Here is a 20,238-nt window from a genome sequence, read left to right as displayed (position 1 = left end):
TCCTTTATTGACTAGAAGGGTCTTGCGATTAGCCACTTCTTCAACTCCTGGTGTAGCTTGTTGCCAGTCAGGTCTCTCAGGTAGTCAGGTAGATGGTTCCTCAGCTTGCAGCCGGTGTAGGAAGGTTTTTTCTCCCAAAGAGTTGTTCGGTGAACTGGTAGTGCAAATTTGGAGCCATGACGGGTGTTGTAGTGGTGCAGGTCTTGGTTTCTTGGGGGGTTTATTCCATTCACATACTTTATTATGGTTTCAAGTATGTAGAGAGACACCACTGTGAGGATTCCTAGGTTTGCGAATGCTAATCTGCAAGTCTGTGGTGGGACAAGGTTGGCGAGGGCTCTTATGGCTTTCTTTTGAAGGACAAGAATTCGATTCATATTTTTTGTTGAAGTTCCTCCCCACACTGTCAAGCCATATCTAAGATGCGACTCTACCAGTGCGAAATAAGCCGTTTTGGCCACAGAGAAAACAAACAAGAGGAGGTTTGCCTATGTAGTTTATTCTTCTGACGACTGTAATGAGAGTAAGAATGAATGAAAAAGAACTTTTATTACCTTTAGAAAGGTTTTTAATAACTTGAACAATATTACATTGAATTATAATGGACTTGTTTACAAACACAACAAAACAATAATAAAGAATTGAAGACACATGTTATTAAAACGTTTTTATTAGGTCGCTTTCTTGTCCGCTACAAATTTTGTAACCGATTTTATACTAAATTCCCGATGAGCTAGGGACTTGAAACTTGAAACATATCTCACAAATGGAAGACAATGCAATATTATACAATTTAATTTTCATATTTCCCTTGGGCTACGCCCCATGGGCTTGTTTTTATTAAATCGATTTCTTGCAAATTTTGATACTTCCCGATGAGCTAGAGACTTGAAATTTGAAACATAGCTCACAAATGGATGACATTGCAATATTACATCATTTAATTTTCATATTTCCTTTCGGGCTACGCCCCATGGGCTCGTTTTTATTAGCTCGCTTTCCTACAAATTTTGATATCAATTTTAAACGATGTAACCGATAAGCTAGAGCCTTGAAATTTGAAACATAGCTCACAAATGCATGACAATGTGATATTATATCATTTAATTTTCATATTTCCCTTGGGCTACGCCCCATGGGCTTCCAAATTTTTCATGTTTGTATTTTGAAAGGATGTAAATATATCAACTAATTTATGTCAGCTGTAAATACTTAAATTTGACAGTTCAAAATAAGAGGTACAGGTTCTGATCCCAAGAGATTCTTTATACAAACAAACATTTCAAAATAAAGATAAACAATCTGATTGCAGATATAAAGGAGTTTGTTAATAATGTCATTTGTTATTTATTTAGTATTCTATAAAGTAAACAATGAATCAAATAGATTGATATATTTATAGTTAGTAGGTAGGCCATACATGCAATCTAATACATAATTATATGCAAAGAAACTCAAATAAACCTTAGATTTCCCACATGCCTCTGTCTTAATCTGATATAGACGCTTGAAATAGATTGAACATGCACACACATTAAAACTAAATACCCCCGCCGCAGCAAACCTGCAGACTAAGCGAATTTCCATTTGACTGATTTGATTTACACTGAAATGTCTACTTAAAAATATAACATTTATTCCCGATTTAAATAGAATTAGTTTAACAAGTACTTAGGTTTGCTGCATCAGGGAGAGTAAAACTTTTTTTTTGTAAAATGTTAATAGTTAGTAAGAAATAAAAACATTTTCCAAATTTGATCAAAATATGTTCATAAACATGGGAATTTTAAATTTAAAATTTTTTGGAATTTTCTCCGTAACCATTAGGCGCATAATAACGCTTCAATATACTAAATTATTTGTTTTTTTAAGCTCTACAAAATGGTTTGGAAAGAAATTGCTAAATTTTATGTTTTTGGGTCAAAAATGGGAAAAACCTATTTTTACCCAATAAAACCCCCCGTAAACCCCCGTTTCCATGGTCCGATCATGCTGGATCGCGAACTCGTTTGAATAAACGTAGGTTTACACGTTTGTACCAAATTTCATTAAAATCGGATCATTTTTGCTCGAGTTATCGTGCTAACGGACACATATATATATAAATATATATATATATGTATATATGAATTTGAATGGATGGTGTTTTTGGCCTCTAGGGACCTCAAAACGAAAAAAAAAATCGGGCCCGCGTCCAGGTCTTACCATGAGTACTACGGTAATAGCTTATTCCCTATATGGGAAATTCGCTAAAAGTATAAAATAATTTATAAATAAAAAACTTTTTTAAACAAAACGTTTTTAAACGCCCTAAAAAGTAGAAAATAATTTACAAATAATTTATAAATATGTTGAGAGAGTATAAATACTTGTACGATTTAAAACGAAAAACGTGGGGCGCATGCAATAGATAGTTTACAATTACCTTCACCAACTGAACTAATGTATTATTATCAATTAATTGCATGCACCCAACGTTTTTCGTTTTAAATCGTACAAGTATTTATACTCTCTCAACATATTTATAAATTATTTGTAAATTATTTTCTACTTTTTAGGGCGTTTAAAAACATTTTGTTTAAAAAAGTTTTTTATTTATAAATTATTTTTACTACATTCTTCCTCCCTAATGTTAATGAACGTAGTCATTTAAATAATTAGGAGGTCCTCTGCTTCTGAAACTTCTTCTCGGATATGTGTTATGGTTCTCTCCTCTAGAAGCTTCTTGTCTAGGTTGTAAATTTTCGGCAGTAGTATTCATTTCATCTTCTTGGTTCTGTGTTTATGATGGACTAGGAAAGTATTCAGGTTCAGGTTGAGAAGTGGGTAATAGAATATTTTCATCACTCTCAAAATCGGTTTGCTCTATGTCGGTTTGGTACTCACCAACCGGAGCAAGATGACGTGTAGACACGGTAGTTTATCTTCCATCAGGCAACTTTAACATGAGCATACTCGGCATTCCCGTGAAGAAGTTGGTCCTCTTCAACAAGTGGCTCATACTTGGACGTACGATTGAATCTCTTCAAGTAGACAGGGCTGGAATTGAGAAGCCATGAAGGAGCTGAAACACCATTGTTCCCAGATCTACGTGGATGTAAGAACATACGCTCGTGAGGAGTTTGATTTGTGGCTGTGCAAAGTAATGATCTCATTGAGCTGAGGGCATCCTATAAAACTGTCTCCCATTGGTTTATTTCTAAGTTAAGTGATTTCAACGCCAGTTCAATTGTTTTCCATAGAATGCCGTTATACCTTTCAACTTGCCCATTACCTGCTGGATTGTAAGCAGTGGTTCTACTAGTTGAGATTCCAAGTGAGTTCAAGTAGCTTTTTAAGTCTTGGCTCAGAAATGATGTTCCTCTGTCAAATGTATGTAACTAGGAACCCCAAAAGTAGAAAATAATGTTTTTAGTTTCGACTTAACTGTTGACGATGACATGTCTGAACAAGGGAAAGCGAAAGGGAACCGTGAAAACTCGTCTACTATTACTAATAAGTAACGGTTTCGACTTGATGAAGGCAGCGGGCCTTTGAAATCGATATTCAGTCGTTCAAATGCAGAAGTGGCTTCAATCAAAATCCCTTTGTGTTTGAAGAATCTAGGCTTCACAGCAGCACATACATTGCAGGAGTTTGTTATTCGTCTGATTTCATCAATCGAGTAGGGCAAGTTTTTACTTTGAACCCAGTGGTACAAACGTGTCACACCTGGATGACATAGATTCGCATGTAAATCAATCAACAGTTTTTCTTGATTTTTGTTGGAAATATCGTCTAAAATAACAAGTCGTCTTGTGGATCAAAAATTAAGTTAATTTAATAGTAAAACTGATAGAATGAAAAACTTAGATTTGTGTATACATCTTACTTCATCAAAATATAACAAACAACTAAACTCTGTTGCCAAGGAAACATCATATGTTCTTTTCTAACATAACTATTATGGACATTATAATATGAATAAATTACATCTTTAACACACCCCCGTAATGTCCATAATACATTTTAGAAAAATAAGTTTTAGTTAAGAGATCACCATCCCAATGAAAGTTTTCATTTTAACATGTTTCAATGATGATAAGCCCTTTGTTAAAATATCAGAGGTTTGTTCTTCTGTTGGAATGTATCTGACAGTGATCTGTTTCCCAGAGACCAACTGTCGAACATAATGGTATCGAGTCTCAATATGTTTAGAGCGATCGTGGAACATTGGATTGTTCATAAGTTTAATCACACTTTGATTGTCCACATGTAGTATAGGAATAGACTTTTCTTCAATTGCGCCAATCTCTTTCACAAGACGAAGGGATTTACAGGTCTCGCTAGCGGCAACATATTCTGCTTCCATTGAAGATTGGGAAACACACCGTTGAAGCTTACTCTTCCAAATAGTCTCATCAAGATTGCCATTCAAAAATGCTGTTTTAACATCAAACTGTTTGATAGCAAGATTGTACTGAACTGAATAGCCTAACATAGTTCGCATCGTCTTAAACCGAGCTACAGGGCTGAAAGTGTCACCATAATCAATACCAGGACGCTGAGTAAATCCTTTTGCGACCAAACGCGCCTTGTAACGAATGATCTCGTTCTCAGAATTTGTTTTTAGTGCAAATACCCAGCGATTATCGATGACTTTTCTTCCTTTTGGTTGATCAACCAAATCATAAGTTTTATTTTTTATTAATGAATTTATTTCTTCATCCATAGCGGATTTCCAATCGACGACATGCTCAGATCTAATTGCTTCATCATAATTTTCCGGTACTTCGTTTGTAAGTATTGCAGAAGCCAAAAGCTCATTTTTATCTCTGTCACTGACACACATGACAGAATCATCTCTATATCTCATAGGTATTTTTATTCCATCACGTTTTCTCAGGTTATAAGTCTCCTCTTGTAATATATCACCTGGAATAGTGTTATCATCACTAGGACACAACATGTTTTGCTCATCAGTATCATTGGTTCCTGGATACACAATATCTTGCTCTTCTTCATGGAATATATTGTCCTGATTACTGTCAACAAGCTGATTTCTGGTCTCATCATTTAGAAGTGATTGCCTACTGTCAAGGGGATCATGCTCGATATCATTGCTAATCTCTTCAATGTTAAAGTAGTGTTTATCATCGTTATTGTTTATTTTCTTCAAAATAAAACATGATTCTTTTGGTGGAATGACCTTAACAACCATATTATACAATTGATTAGCTGTATTAAATATAGCCAAAGCAATGATTGTTCCATTTTGAGAAAACACCCATGACTTACCATTGTTTTTCACAGTCTGGTGAATGCCTTTTTCACCTGCTTTCCTCACAGAGAATAAGTTACAAGCAACATCAGGACAGTACCAAACATCATCGAAATACCTGTAAGTCCACTGTTTACCATCAAAAACCATAACGTCTATTTTTCCTGACCCCAAGGCCTGAATATGAACACCTTGGCGAGCACTGTCCATCTTTTTAGGAGTATCAAATGGTTTGTAAGTGGCGAACCAGTCCCTGCGGTTTGTCACATGGTGAGAAGCACCACTGTCAACAAGCCAGTTGTCACATTCACTGAAAAATGACTTATCAATTAGGCCTACCTCTAGATTTGATCGAGTCATCATTGCAGCATTTTGAATCTCACGGGTACATTCATTTGATTTATGTCCTTTTGTGTGACACTTAAAACAAATTACACCTGTTCGACAGTTTTTAGATAGATGACCATTTTTGCCACATGAAAAACATTTTATCGCTCCTAATTTTTGCAAGTCTCCCTTTTTGGCATTTTTGGCTCCCATATATTTTGGCTGTTTAGAACTTACTTTTATTTTGGAAACCATGGCTACTGCTACATCCATCTCGTCTCTGTCCTTTAGACGTAATTCAAAGTTGAGACATTTCTTCTGTAGAATGTCCCATGTCTTCACCTCCCTTGGTGAGTCGTGCCAAGTCACATATATGTGATCATATTCCTTTGGTAGAGTTTGAAGGAGTCGAGCACACAAATCGTCTTCATTAATAGGCTTACCGTATAATGTTAATTGGTTTTGGATTTCGTCAAACTTTTCCAGATGACCATTCATTCCAAGGGTAGGTTCCCAAGAAATGTTATGGAACTTATTTCTCAATATGTCAATATTTTCAGTTGACTTGACATCATAAATGTGGACAAGTTTCTCCCACATCTCTTTTCCTGTAGAGCAATTGCTTACTCTAAGTAGAGGATTCGTCTCAAGGGATAAAAAACAATATATTTTCTGGCTTTTGCATCATTTTTTGACCAATTTACCAATTTTTCGTCATAATTTGGTGTACCTGCTGTTGGTTTTCCGAATTCTCCACTAACAATTCCATAAACTCCTTCACATTCTAAGATTACCTTCATGACTATTTTCCATGTTGTGAAATTCTCAGTCCCTCTTAATTTTTCAATCTGTTTTTCATTACTCATCATTCACTATTCTATTAACTTCTTCTCAATTCATTTAACCACTCTGTTCTGCTACCATGTTGGAAATATCGTCTAAAATAACAAGTCGTCTTGTGGATCAAAAATTAAGTTAATTTAATAGTAAAACTGATAGAATGAAAAACTTAGATTTGTGTATACATCTTACTTCATCAAAATATAACAAACAACTAAACTCTGTTGCCAAGGAAACATCATTTTATGTTCTTTTCTAACATAACTATTATGGACATTATAATATGAATAAATTACATCTTTAACAATTTTGGATTGAAGAACATACTCTAGTCAGGGCATCTGCAGCCATATTATCTTTACCGGGTCTATATACAATATCATAATGAAAGCACGACAATTCCAGTTTCCACCTCATTATCTTTTCATTTTTCACTTTGCCATGACGGTTGTTATCGAACGTAAAAGAAACCGACCTCTGGTCAGTAATCAGCTTGAAATGTTTACCAACCAAATAGTGACGCCATTTCCGCAGTGCTTCCACAATAGCTTGTGCTTCTTTTTCGACACTTGAATGTCTTTGTTCTGCTGGAGAAAGTATCCTTGAGAAGAATGCGACTGGACGGTTCGATTGAGTCAAAGTAGCAGCAATGGTAATCTCAGATGCATCAGTTTCTACGATGAACTGTGCTTCAGGGTCAATGCAGCTTACTACAGATCCGATGATTTCACTTTTTATAGTTTCGAAAGACTGGAGCCCTGCTTTGGACAAAGGGAATGTAGTACGCGCAAGTGGAATCACTTTGGTAGCATAATCTGGTATAAGTGATGCATAATGTGAAAACATACCAAGGGTCCTCCTCAGTGATGCGGTGTCTCTGGGTGGAGGAAAATTTTTCAAAGGATCTAGTCGACTGGGGTCAGGCTTGATAGTTTTGTTTGATATATGATAGTCCAACAAGTTGATCGATTGCAGTGAAAATGAAGACTTCTCATTATTAATAGTTAGGTTGTATTTGGATGCAGCTTCGATAAACTTTTTTAAGTTTATATCGTGTTGTTCTTGTGTTTTTCCACAGATTGTGACATCATCAAGATAGGCGTAAGTGTCTTGTAACTGTTCTGTTCGGATAACTTGGTCAATTACACGTTGGAATGCTGCCACCCCATTAGTGACCCCAAACGGGATATGCTTAAACTGGTAGAGTTGACCACAGGCCTCAAACGCTGTGTAGTGCTTTTCTTCAGTTCTTATCTTTACTTGGTGGTACGCACTTTTCAAGTCGATAGTACTGAAAAACTCATAATTTGCAACTTTGTTAACGATATCATCGATTCTAGGTAGTGGGTAAGCGTCCAGTAATGTAAAACGATTTATAGTCCTGGAGTAGTCAATGACCATTCTTTATCTATGATTTTCAGTAGTAACTACTAATGCTTGAGCCCTCCATGGAGACATACTAGGCTCTATAACATCATCTTTAAGCAATTTACTTACTTCGTTTTCAATAAACTTTAAATCATCGGTGCTATGGCGATGATACTTGATTGCGATTGGCTTACATTCCGGTTTTAAATTAGAAAACAAAGATACCGGTTCTACAGTTGAGGCTGCCACGCTACATACGGTTAGTTGTGACTTGTTGCCACCAAAGACTACTTTAATACTTGCATGGTTTTTCAAAATATCATGTCCAACAATTATATCTGCACAAAGATCTGGTAACAATGAAAGATTAACTTGCTTGTAAAAGTGATCAAGAATGACAAGATTTACTTTGCATTGACCTGTTATGTCGGATGTGATTGATGTAGTAGCCATTGAGACAGTACCCCTACCTGGTTTTATAGGAATACCTAAATTAAGAGCAGTAGATTTGTTTATAAAACTTAGAGAGCTTCCCGTATCTATCAAAGCAGAGACAGATTTACCATTAACTAGGGCTTGTACTGTACTCTTTGTTAACCCACCGGGCAAGCTGCTAGGTCAATAGAGTTCATTACTTCTTTAGATTTATCCAATTGCTTGGTTTGTAGTTTACCTGCCCTGCAGACCTTAGCAAAATGCCCCTGTTTACCACAGTTATGAAAAATTGTATTTTTAGCTGGACATTTGACCCTAGGATGTCTTAGATTACCGCAAAAGAAACATTTTTCAGTCACAGCAGCTAGAGAACACTTTTCTAAACTGCTTGAAGTTGCATCAACATTCTGATTGCTCGCTTGAGTTTCTTGGGACGAAGTTGCATTTACTATAGATTGGAAAGATTGAAAAGCTAATGATTGCTCATGTGCAAGTTCTAGGGATCTGGCTTGACTATATGCCTGATCTAGTGTCAACGAAACATTTTCTAGTAAGCGCTGGCGAATTGCAGAAGATTTTATTCCAGCAATAAATGTGTCACGGATATAATCATCCCTATTCTTTTCAGCTGTGACAGCTTTAACCCTTTGAGTGCCAACGTCCGGGGAACCGGACATTTTTAAAACGAGCCAAAAGTGCCGACGTCCGGCCGACCGGACGTTTTTAGAACGAGCCAAAAGTGCCAACGTCCGGCTGACCGGACGTTTCGTAATGATCGAACAGTTGTCATAACAACCGAATGGATACTCGGATTCTTTTAACCCATATATTAACATTGAGTCGAAAGTTACTAGATGCGATACATCGATTTTCGTTGGTCGAAATATCGAAAATTCGATTTTTACGAAATTTTAACCTAAAAACCGCCAGATCGCGCTCGGCATTTTTAGCGCGACCTTCGGGAAAAATCATCGGCATTTTTTGAGCGTTACTTTTATTTCTCGCCTGGCACTATAAGGGTTAAACTGACAGTCTTTACTTAGTAATTTTAAAGCCTGGAGATATTGGTCAATAGTCTACTCAGGTTGCTGCTGACGTGCAGATAGTTTATGTCTGGAATATACTTCATTTACAGGTTTTACATAGATACTTCTTAGCACAGATATAGCATCGTTATACTGCGTTAACTCTACCGGTACCCGTTGCCTTCCTTTATTATTGATCGGCAAAGCAAAGAAGCCGCGGGCTTTAAAGAACGTAGCCAACTTACCAGTGACCTACACTAATCAGAAGAATGCTTGGATGGAGAGCACTATTTTTTTTAGTGGTACGATAAAACCTTTATTCCTCAAGTTAACAAATTTAAACAGGAAAAAAGGGTAAGGTTTTACTTATTATGGACAATACGCCAACACATCCTTCACTGGAGCTTCTCGTGAGAGAAAAGGGAAGATTTAAGTGTCTCTTTTTACCTCCTAACGTGACAAGTCTGCTCCAGCCCATGGATCAGGGTGTAATTGAGTGCACAAAACGTCTTTACAGACAACAGATGCTTCGTAAATTGCTCCTAGCTGAAGAGAACAAAGAAGAACAAGTTTTGGATTCTTACAAAAAAATCAACTTGAAAGACTGTTGCTACATGATTGCAGACTCTCGGAACATGGTTAAAAAGTGTTTCACTTAAACGGGCTTGGAACAAAATCAATAGTACGTCAACAACAGAGCACCTCGAGTTAGAAAAGCAAGCTAAAGAACGAGAACTAACTGCTGAACGTTAATGAAGACGAACCGGAATTGTCGTCAGTTGGGGAGTTAGTAAACATGGCTAAGGAAATTGCGGGTTGTTCTGAGTGTGATGTCGATGATATGGAAGAGTGGTTGGAATGTGATAAGAACGATCAAGGATACCAGATCATGACTGATGATGAAAACGCAGTGAGTGTTATGGATGAACAGAAGATGAAAACAATGAGACCGCAGGAGACAAAGAGGCAGGAGAAGAAAGTGTACCATCACATAGTGAGGCGTTTATGTGTTTTGACAACGCCCTCAAATGGATGGAGGGGCAACCAGAGTGCGACGGTGTACAGCTTCTTGCCGTTCGGCGCCTGCATGATCTAGCTGCGCGGAAACGAGCTACAAGGTCACGGCAACTTACGCTGATCAAGATGTTTAAGTAAGCGTTGTTAAAGAACTTTTTGAAAAGAACTTTATATTGTACTGTAGTTTTGTTTTTTTAAATATCAGTATTTGTTCCTCTACTGTACTTCAATTCAATTTAACAGCTCTATTATGTCTTAGTTATCCACTCAATAAAGTTCATTGTTGTGTAACACTGTGTTTTTCTTTATTACCATTCTGTGTCCGATTATCCAAATTTTTGACCATCCCAATCGACCCCGGTCCTAATTAATTTGGATAATCGGCGTACCTCATTTAACATATAACAGGACAGTATCGGTTAAAATATCGAATTGAAGATGTAAAAGGTCGAAATAAATAATTTTGTTTGCCTCTGCACGGTCTGAGGAATGGTACATCTTGTCTCTCAATGTTGTTTCGCCATAACGACAAGAGTATTTCATATAAAGGTTACTTACAGTCTTCGCAATCCTGTTAGTTGAGCACTACGGCCGTTTTGGAGATAACTCCATCGTCGGGTGCGTAGTCATTATACACTAATCTGAGCTATTTACATATTTACATTTCTTACGTGGTTTCTTCATTTTCATTGCGTCAAGGTTAAATAAATAGTACATACAACACAAAACACGGACACGACACGAAAACATTAAGGCACGTGCACGGCTAAAAACTGACGACCGACACAGTCGGTAAAAAAAAAAAAAATAGTCGGTCGTCAGTTTTTAGCCGTGCACGTGCCTTAATGTTTTCGTGTCGTGTCCGTGTTTTGTGTTGTATGTACTATTTATTTAACCTTGACGCAATGAAAATGAAGAAACCACGTAAGAAATGTAAATATGTAAATAGCTCAGATTAGTGTATAATGACTACGCACCCGACGATGGAGTTATCTCCGAAACGGCCGTAGTGCTCAACTAACAGGATTGCGAAGACTGTAAGTAACCTTTATATTTATTACACGCAATCTGCCACACTGATTAATCAAGAGTATTTCTAATATTTACTTTATAAACAGACAATCCAAAAAAATTAATTATCTTGCATTATAGTGTAAATTAAATTTAGAGAACTACAACAAAGTTCAGTTTACAGAGAACAAAATATCTCACAATTATTTTTTTTATAAAGGTTTAGAGTTTAGAGTGATAAAAACGCGGTGTGTTCAACTATAAAATTTAACATTATTTTAGTTTCATAGTTTTATTATTATTCATTGTATACTATTTTCTTACTATTATCACTCACAAAAGAAATTTCTAGTTGGTTTACTAAACGCAAGTTTTTCAGCAAAAAATAAGTTGTATTATAAACTCCAATTATTCAAAGTTACAAAGATTAATAAATGGTATCGCAATCCGACACAAATTTTCTCACATTAGTTTGCTTACATCCCTTATCATCGGCAAGCGGTTGGAGCAACTTGATATTTTATGGGTAAAATCACAAAAGTTGCAATAACTTTTGACCTGGACTCTTTTATAAATGGGCCCGGGCCCAGGGGCGCAAGGGGTTTTAAGTTTGTTGGGGGCGCAAGGAGGAAAACAATTTACCCTCAAGGTAGGAGGAGAGGGGCATAATCATCTCTCAGGCCCATAGCACATCACATGCAAACCGTGGACCTGCTTTTGAATCCTAACTTTTACAGCAATGGGGGTTGTACCATTTTGTTTGAGTTAAAAAGGACCATAATATACCAAACATGTAATTCAAATGGTTTGGGCCATTTTTTGGGAAAATTAGACTTTGAAATTTTTACATGGGTAAAACAAAAATTAAAAATTAATATTTCAAAAAAATTGATTAACCCTAGAGCTGGCACTAGTGTAACGCTGTACTGGCATAGGGATATTATTGATTATGTAATATCATTTTTAAACCATCATAAAAATTAGAAATAGCAACATAACTATGGACTGTTATATATAATTAATTTTGTTCAGAATAAGACAAAGAACAATACTATAGGTGGTTTACATGGTTACCACAAAAAAATCTTTTTTTAGTTTTTCCAAACTGTAGGCATTATTAATTTTTTTATAAAAAGTTTTTATATTCCGTCGTATACCTAAGTGCATGTAAGACTTATCATCATAAGGTAAATTGTAAAGTTGTGGTAAATTTTGTGCTGATTCCAAAAATATATAGTTTATATAGCTTATTTTGTGTATTTTGTTTGATAGCCCTATTACTATGTCGATCGTACCCCCGCGCTAGTACCAAATAATCATCCAACCCAGGTCATGTACAAAACCGTACACCTTATTTAATATATAATTCCAGGGTACTCTGGTTTGTATTATTTAACTTATTTATTACAACAGTAGCCCTAAAAAGTGAACAAAACTAAAAAAAAAAAAAAAAAAAAATTATATATAGGCCTACCGTAACACCTGCATTGGCGCTGTATATCCTTTCGGCCGTGGCCGTTCGCGCCGTATATCCGGCGTTTGCCAGCGCTAGGGTTAAACAACTAGGGATACCATGGATTAATTAATACCAATGTATACCAGATTTCATTAAAATCGGACCACAGGTGCACTCAATCAGGGATAAAAGGTAAGCAGGGATTTATCTGAGAGCTACACTTACTGTTACCACCAGCGTCAGAAATCTTCTGAAGTCACTCTTCGTCTCACTACAAACATGTTCAGCCAGTGGACGGTTGTACACTAAAACCAATATGCAGCTTAGAGTAATTGTTCTTTAGAAAATTTACCCTAAAAAATAAACCTGTTTAACTCTGATTCTTATAACAATTGATGAATTGTTAAAGCTTGTCTAGTTTGTTAATCTACTCTAAAAAAATCTTTAAGGCCCCTTTTATACTCTGCGGCTCACCGCACACCATTGCAACCTGCGGCTCTGTAAATTCGTTGAGTGAAATGAGAAGTGTTATACCACGTTGCAGCGTGCTAGAGAGCACCACGCGCTGTTCGAGTGCGTGTTGGAGCGTGCTGTAACTGTGCACTTACGAGCCACAGGAACCTGTGGCCTCGGGGTACAATGTGTTTATGGTAGCTTTTATACACTGCGTTATGTTGCAGCGGCACTGTCGAGTGCTGCCAACATGAAAAAAACCAAACCCTCCCTAACATGCACCTGCATAATTTGTTTATTAAGTTTCAAAACATGACTATGACGTGGACAATTATTAAATCAGACTATGTAATAATCACACTAATATTATAAATCTGAAAGTTTGTGTGTTTGTTTGTTTGTTTGGGGTTCAATCATGCATTAACTAGTGGTCGGATTGGGCTGAAATTTGGGTCAGTGTTAGGGCCTATTCTGTTGCTATTAATGATTAATCACTAACCTAGTAACTTATCTTGCCAATCACTCTTATATTAGGAAAAGAAAGTGGTCATCATCGGCATGATGATGTAATATAAAATAAAATGTTTTTAGGGTACTGTGGTATTTTGATTTACTTAATAATATATAGATATATATATATATACATATATAAAAATTTGAACGAATGGTGTTTTTGGCCTCTGGGGACATCAAAATGAAAAAGTAAATCGGTCCCGGGCCTAGGTCTTACCATGAGACCTACGGTAATAGCTACATCCCTATAGGGAAATTCGCTAAATACTTCCCTATAGGGAAATTTGCTAAATACTTCCCTAGCCTATAGGGAAATTCGCTAAAAAACTATTTATACCTAGCCATAAATTTCTATAAATACAACCCTTTAATAAACTGCCTGTATTGTTTCAAGAGCAAACTTTTGTTAAATTTCAAAATAATTTGTCCGATTGGCTTCTTGACAGGTGTTTTAATTCTGTAGACAAGTTTTTATTAGGTTATCAAACATCCAATATGGAGTTTTCTATATTGCTAACAATCTTAAAACCTACGATCATTGTAACTTCGTTTTAGCAAATTTCCCATATAGGGAATAAGCTATTACCGTAGGTCTCATGGTAGGACCTGGACCCAGGACCTATTTACTTTTTTGTTTTGAGGTCCCCAGAGGCCAAAAACACGATCCATTCAAATTCATATTATACATTTATATATGTGTCCGTTAGCTCGAGCAAAAATGATCCGATTTTGATTAAATCTATATAAATAAAATTAGAGTTTTGTCTGTACATTGCTCAGAATTATAAATTTTTAGATTATTTTTTCGTTTTATACATTAAAGAAGCCGAAACAAGTCTCATCTCTATTTCTGTCTGTCGGTCGTCTGTTACGTCCCAAGAGGCATTTTACGCGGCCTTCTCCTAAAAAACGAGAGTACCTATCAAGATCCAAATCATTTTAATGTATTCACTGGATTGGCGAGATTGTCTTTAGCCATTAAAATATGGCCTCACTATTTTTTTAATAAAATTACGGATGTTTAAAAACCCGATTTTGTGCGATTTTTGTCAAGTTTTTTCCTAATGTCCATCACATAATCATCTATGTAATAATGAACAGCTGTTCGGATCAAAATTATGTTTTCTAGCTGTCACTGATATGTTTACATTAAATGTTGTTTACAAATACTGCAAACGTTTCCAATAACGTTTTGAAAGCAAAACCCAAACCAAGTGAGATTAAAAACGAGTTTCCTTACATAAAGGATTTAATTAATCGAAAGTTCAATAATGTGTATTGTAACCGTGTCCGTAAATGAAATTAGAGATTCTTTGTGTATACAATTTTTCTGAAGTTTTGATAACCGGGAAAAAGACCTTGAATCAGTGTTGTATAGGGCTGGGAACTTACATTTATAAAATCATCGTCGCCAATAGCTTACTAATAAGGTTTTCACTCATTGACGGCGTTACAATGGCGGTTGTGTGAAGTGTAAAGTGAAAAATCATAACTGCAGTGGGTGATTGTAACACAGGTTTGCCGGTTTACGGATGATGCTAAACTCGCTTTTCCAATGTGTCACTTTCGGTTTCTACTCACCGCTATGTGCTGCAATCGCTGGACCATACAGCAAATAAGCCCATAAACTGTATCTTGGGTACGTAGGCCTACCCAATTATTTGTCGCATGACAACCTATTCAACGACAATCCTTGATCCCGGTACTTTTCCCTACAATACATGGCCTTACTACTTAGGAAATCAAATTAAAAACGTTAAAAAACACAACATTGTATAATTTTTTCACATTTCCTTCTTATGTAAACTACATATACGAAACATAATTTAGAGAATACGCAGTCTTTTAAATAACAAAAAGCTGTTTGGATGAGATTGTTTTGTTCAAACTGTCACCAAAATGTTTACATAAAAAGTTGTTTACAAATAATTCAATTAATGAGAAATAACTTTGATTTTCGACAACTTTTTGTCAGAAAATCCAAAACCAAGATGAGAGATCAATATCCTCGGAACTGGATTAATGCATTTAATTGGTCGGATGTACTATAGTTCTTAACTGTAAACGTTGGTTTTTGGTACTGGTATTTTCCTTAGAACCGGTGGTATCAACAAGAATAATTTTTACGTACCAACACATCACTATTTACAAATTAGTTATCGTTAGTGTTACACCTTATTTATTACAGTATTTTTCAATTTAACTGATGTCTTACTGTATAAGTTTTGCTTTTTCTTTATATGTCATAATATTAGGTTTATATATAACTAGCTGTACCCGCGGGCTTTGCCCCGTTTAACTTCTTAATTTTCAAGATGAGCTCGTTCGCATGGCTCAATCACGTCCTGGTTGAAGTGCGCTCGCTACGCTCACTCACCTTTTGGTTGCAAATTAGCTGTTGTCATAAATTAAAAAAATAATAATAGTGCTGCACCCTGTTGGCAATCCTTGTAACTTTAAAGCTATTGAACATCATAGAACAGAACCAACTTGTTTAATTGAAACAGCTGATAAGATTCATTAATTCCTTTTAAATATGAAAAATCATAAGGTTAACATGGGAAACTCCAGAGCCACTGGGGCGGAGCCCGAGAGTCCGATCAGAATAAAAACAACTTAGTTTTCCTATTTAATGCCTAAAGAATCGGTGTACCAAATTTCAGCATCCTAGGTAAATGGGAAGTGGGAGAATTAGTGATGAGTGAGTGAGTGAGTGAGTGAGTGTGTCAGTAAGGGCTTTGCCTTCAGGGCCGGTTTAACCCATACGCGAACTACGCGGCCGCATATGGCGCCACGAAAAAGTGGCGCCAACGGAACAATATTTTTACGTGAACAACGTAATTTTGTTTATTTTTTCTCAGATTTCAAGTATTCAAAGCACCACAGTAAAGGCATTTATTCTGTTTGTACCAACAGCACTTGAAAAATGCGTATATTTGTACAGCACTGCAACTGAAGGACTCGATGCCATTTGCAGTTTCGATCTGTAGTGAGCTGACGCTCGGTAGTCGGCAGCGTACAGCGCGGCGCCTGTGGGTTTCATTTCACGACTCACTCACTATGCTCGAGATAAGCAAGCGCGCAGCGCCACTTGTCACAACCATCGATGTATATAACAATGTTAGGCTGTATACATCGATGGTCACAACAAGAAACTTCCCCCGCCCTTCCCTCCCTTCTGCCTCTGATCCTAGAGCAGAACATTACGTTGTATTGCACTCTGTATACGTTACAGTATCGGTGGTATCGTATTGGCATTGTTTTGATGATTCATGATTGTTGATGTTGATAAGTGAAGAGTAATTTAAGTTTAATTTATAATTAGCGCATTAAATAAGAAGAAAGTATTAACTGAATGAATGAGTCAAACATCTTACGAGCCGATACTAAGAAACAATGGCAGAAAAAAAGAAACCGTCTCTGGCACTTATAGAAAGCGTAAGGCGAATTTGGAAGAGGAAGATAAAAAACAAGCCAAATCAATAAATAGATTTTTGTTGAAATCATCTGGTGGCGAGTCCAGTCAGCCCAAAGAAGTCACGATAAGAAGACGGCAATGACGTAGGTATTTATTTATTTATTTTCCAAGGAAAGATTAAAACAAGCAGCTGATCACAAACGGCAAACATTACGTCATTGCCGTTGCCGTCTTCTATCGTGACGTCATGCTTGACGAGCATTACGGTCTGTTTTTTTAGTGTGGCCTTGGTTTTGCTAAAGTTTATATGATGAGTAAAAGTGTAAAAATGAAAAATGTCTGCGAATAATAAACAGTCTTTTATTTCAAGTATTCTTCTAACCTAAACTTATAAAAAGGTTCTTCCCAAAATTATTGGGAAAAAATTCATACGGTTAAGTTGTTCATGGGTTGGGGGGGGGGGGGATTCTAAGTGGCGCTGATTCGGGTGTTCGCTTAACTCTGAAAAATTCCTAGAACCGGCCCTGTTTGCCTTTTATATATTTAGATAGTTTTGCCAGCACGCCTCAAAATATGCAAACCAATAACTGCTGTTCTTTATATAATAAGGTTTCAACTGACTACTATAAGATCCCCGTGCGTAGAACGGGCACACAGCTAGTTTGGTATAAACGTGTAAGCCTACATTTATTCGAACGAGTTCGCTAACCAGCATGGTCGGACCATGGGAACAGGGGTTTATGGGGTAAAAATGAGTTTTTCTTATTTTTGATCCTAAAAACATAAAATTTGCAATTTCTTTCTAAACCATTTTGTAAGCTTAAAAAAATAACTTAGTATATTGAAGCTCTGTTGTATACCTAAAGGTACAGAGAAAATTTTAAAAAAAAGTGTAAATTTAAAATTCCCATGTTATGGAGCAAATGAAAACTGTTGTAGTTTACTTGTTTACTGTTGTGTTATATGTTGATAAATTTGGCAAATTTATTTATTTCATCCTATGCTATTAAAGTTTGGTCAATAAACACTCTTTACCTTCCCCATACCAGCAAACCTAAGCACTCGTTAAATCTAATGTTATTAAAATTGGGAATAAATAGGTCTTATTTATGGAAATATTTGAGTAAAAATGTAATCAGACAAGTTGCTTAGTCTGCAGGTTTGCTGCTGCGGGTGTATTTATAAATACACTAGATCGATTCTTAAAAAAATTGTACTTGTTTTGACGTTGTCTATTGCACCATTGTATTTATAGCCAATAAAGATATTCTTATTCTTATGTTTAACCCTGACACTCCCTACAGAGCCGTCTCACAAACTTGCGGCATTCACCGTTGGTTAGTGTGTTGTGCGGCGCACCACAGAGTTTAAAAGAGGCCTAACAGATAGGATAGTGCAGAGCAACATCAAAAGAACAAACATTGCTATTACCACAGTACGGTATTTGTAAATTATCACCTCTTTCTTGTTTTTCTTCTTTCTATACAAGACAGTTAATGCTATGTAATTAAAACAAACACTTACGTCTTTCATAGGTCTCATTAATTTCCTTGATCTCTTTGTTGCTGCGGGTACACAGGATTTCAATGAGTGCCATTTCATCACACCCAGCTCCCTTCATAGCTTTGTTGAGCTGTTGGCAGAGGTACTCCACTGGAGGAGACATCAGGCCGATGATTACATCTTCAAATTTACCTCCAAGTTCACTTTTGAGGTCTTTGATCAGGTCCTGATGACAGAAAAATTACACATAAATTATTAGGATTACATAATATGATCTCCAAACTAGCAGTTTGTAGTTTGTAACAAATTCTAATTTGAAAGGAGTACCGTAAATAAATAAATAGTACAATGGGAGAACATTTTTACAGTTTACGTTATGGTTTTGTGATATCAAATTATGTGACAATAATTTGGATGAATAGCTTTAAAGAAAAACCAACAATGATCCGCCACGCAATAAGTTGACTCCAAGAACAGATCATCCTCAGCACATCGATGTTTTTTACGAGTCTTGCAGAACTCAAATTAAATTGTTTAACAAGTAGCTGAAAATAAAAAGTCTTGAAATGTAATGTAAAACCAAAGATATGATAACATGTCAACAAATCTTGATTTCTACAAATTGAAGAAACTTATCACAACTAAAACCTACGGGAAGCCTATGTATGCCTCTAATTTGAAAGGAGTACCGTAAATAAATAAATAGTACAATGGGAGAACATTTTTACAGTTTACGTTATGGTTTTGTGATATCAACTTATGTGACAATAATTTGGATGAATAGCTTTAAAGAAAAACCAACAATGATCCGCCACGCAATAAGTTGACTCCAAGAACAGATCATCCTCAGCACATCGATGTTTTTACGAGTCTTGCAGAACTCAAATTAAATTGTTTAACAAGTAGCTGAAAATAAAAAGTCTTGAAATGTAATGTAAAACCAAAGATATGATAACATGTCAACAAATCTTGATTTCTACAAATTGAAGAAACTTATCACAACTAAAACCTACGGGAAGCCTATGTATGGCCTCTTAATTCTCTTTCAGTCACCTTTCACCTACATACGGAAAAACTTTGAATTACTTTCACCGCCATCACCCTTTTAGACGTCACTTTCTGTTATCCTATACCCCGCTGCGGAATATTTTTAAATTTGATTTTATTTCACAGTACAAACATTGACCAAGTACAACATACAAAATAACAGTTCTGTATTATACTCTTGTATGTAAGTAATTTATGTAGGTATTATTTCCTTTTACTGGGTTTAATTTCTTCCAAAACCTTTTAAATCAAGTTACTGTACAGGTTTACAACAGGATTTATGTTATCCTTATATTTGCTTAACCGTCACGCTCCCGGTCCCGATCAATAGTTTATGTTACTACAGTAATAGTTTTACTGTACATGCATATACATTATAAATGTGCTATCTATCTCACCAAAACCAGCAAAACAAATAGTAACATCAGTGGTTAAGAAAATAGCATATTTCGTACCTAGGGCCAAAAATTAGGTTTTGCTGGTTAATGATCATTTTCAGTCTCGAACTAAATCGAGTTAGAGCTGCAAAACCATTTTGGACCGTGGTACCGAACGCTATTTTTCA

The 20,238-nt window shown here is 36.1% G+C and overlaps 1 protein-coding gene across 2 annotated transcripts in view; it reads right to left on the bottom strand.

Moving 5' to 3' along the window:
- The window catches only part of LOC129003699 (annexin B10-like), a 53,615-nt gene that overhangs the window by 26,041 nt on the left and 7,336 nt on the right, over nucleotides 1-20,238 (bottom strand). For both annotated transcript variants that reach the window (XM_054432024.1, XM_054432084.1), the window contains exons 4-5: nucleotides 18,648-18,852; nucleotides 12,965-13,044 (exon numbers count right to left, since the gene is read on the bottom strand). In XM_054432024.1, coding sequence (XP_054287999.1) covers nucleotides 12,965-13,044; nucleotides 18,648-18,852 — 285 coding nt within the window. The remainder of the gene's footprint in view (nucleotides 1-12,964; nucleotides 13,045-18,647; nucleotides 18,853-20,238) is intronic.

Source organism: Macrosteles quadrilineatus, unplaced genomic scaffold, assembly GCF_028750875.1.
Source record: "Macrosteles quadrilineatus isolate MER2022 unplaced genomic scaffold, UCM_ALF_1.0 Scaffold_1__1_contigs__length_201487025, whole genome shotgun sequence".
Lineage (NCBI taxonomy): Eukaryota > Metazoa > Arthropoda > Insecta > Hemiptera > Cicadellidae > Macrosteles > Macrosteles quadrilineatus.
The sequence above is the reverse complement of the archived record's forward strand: the minus strand, read 5'-3'. Positions and strand labels throughout refer to the sequence as shown.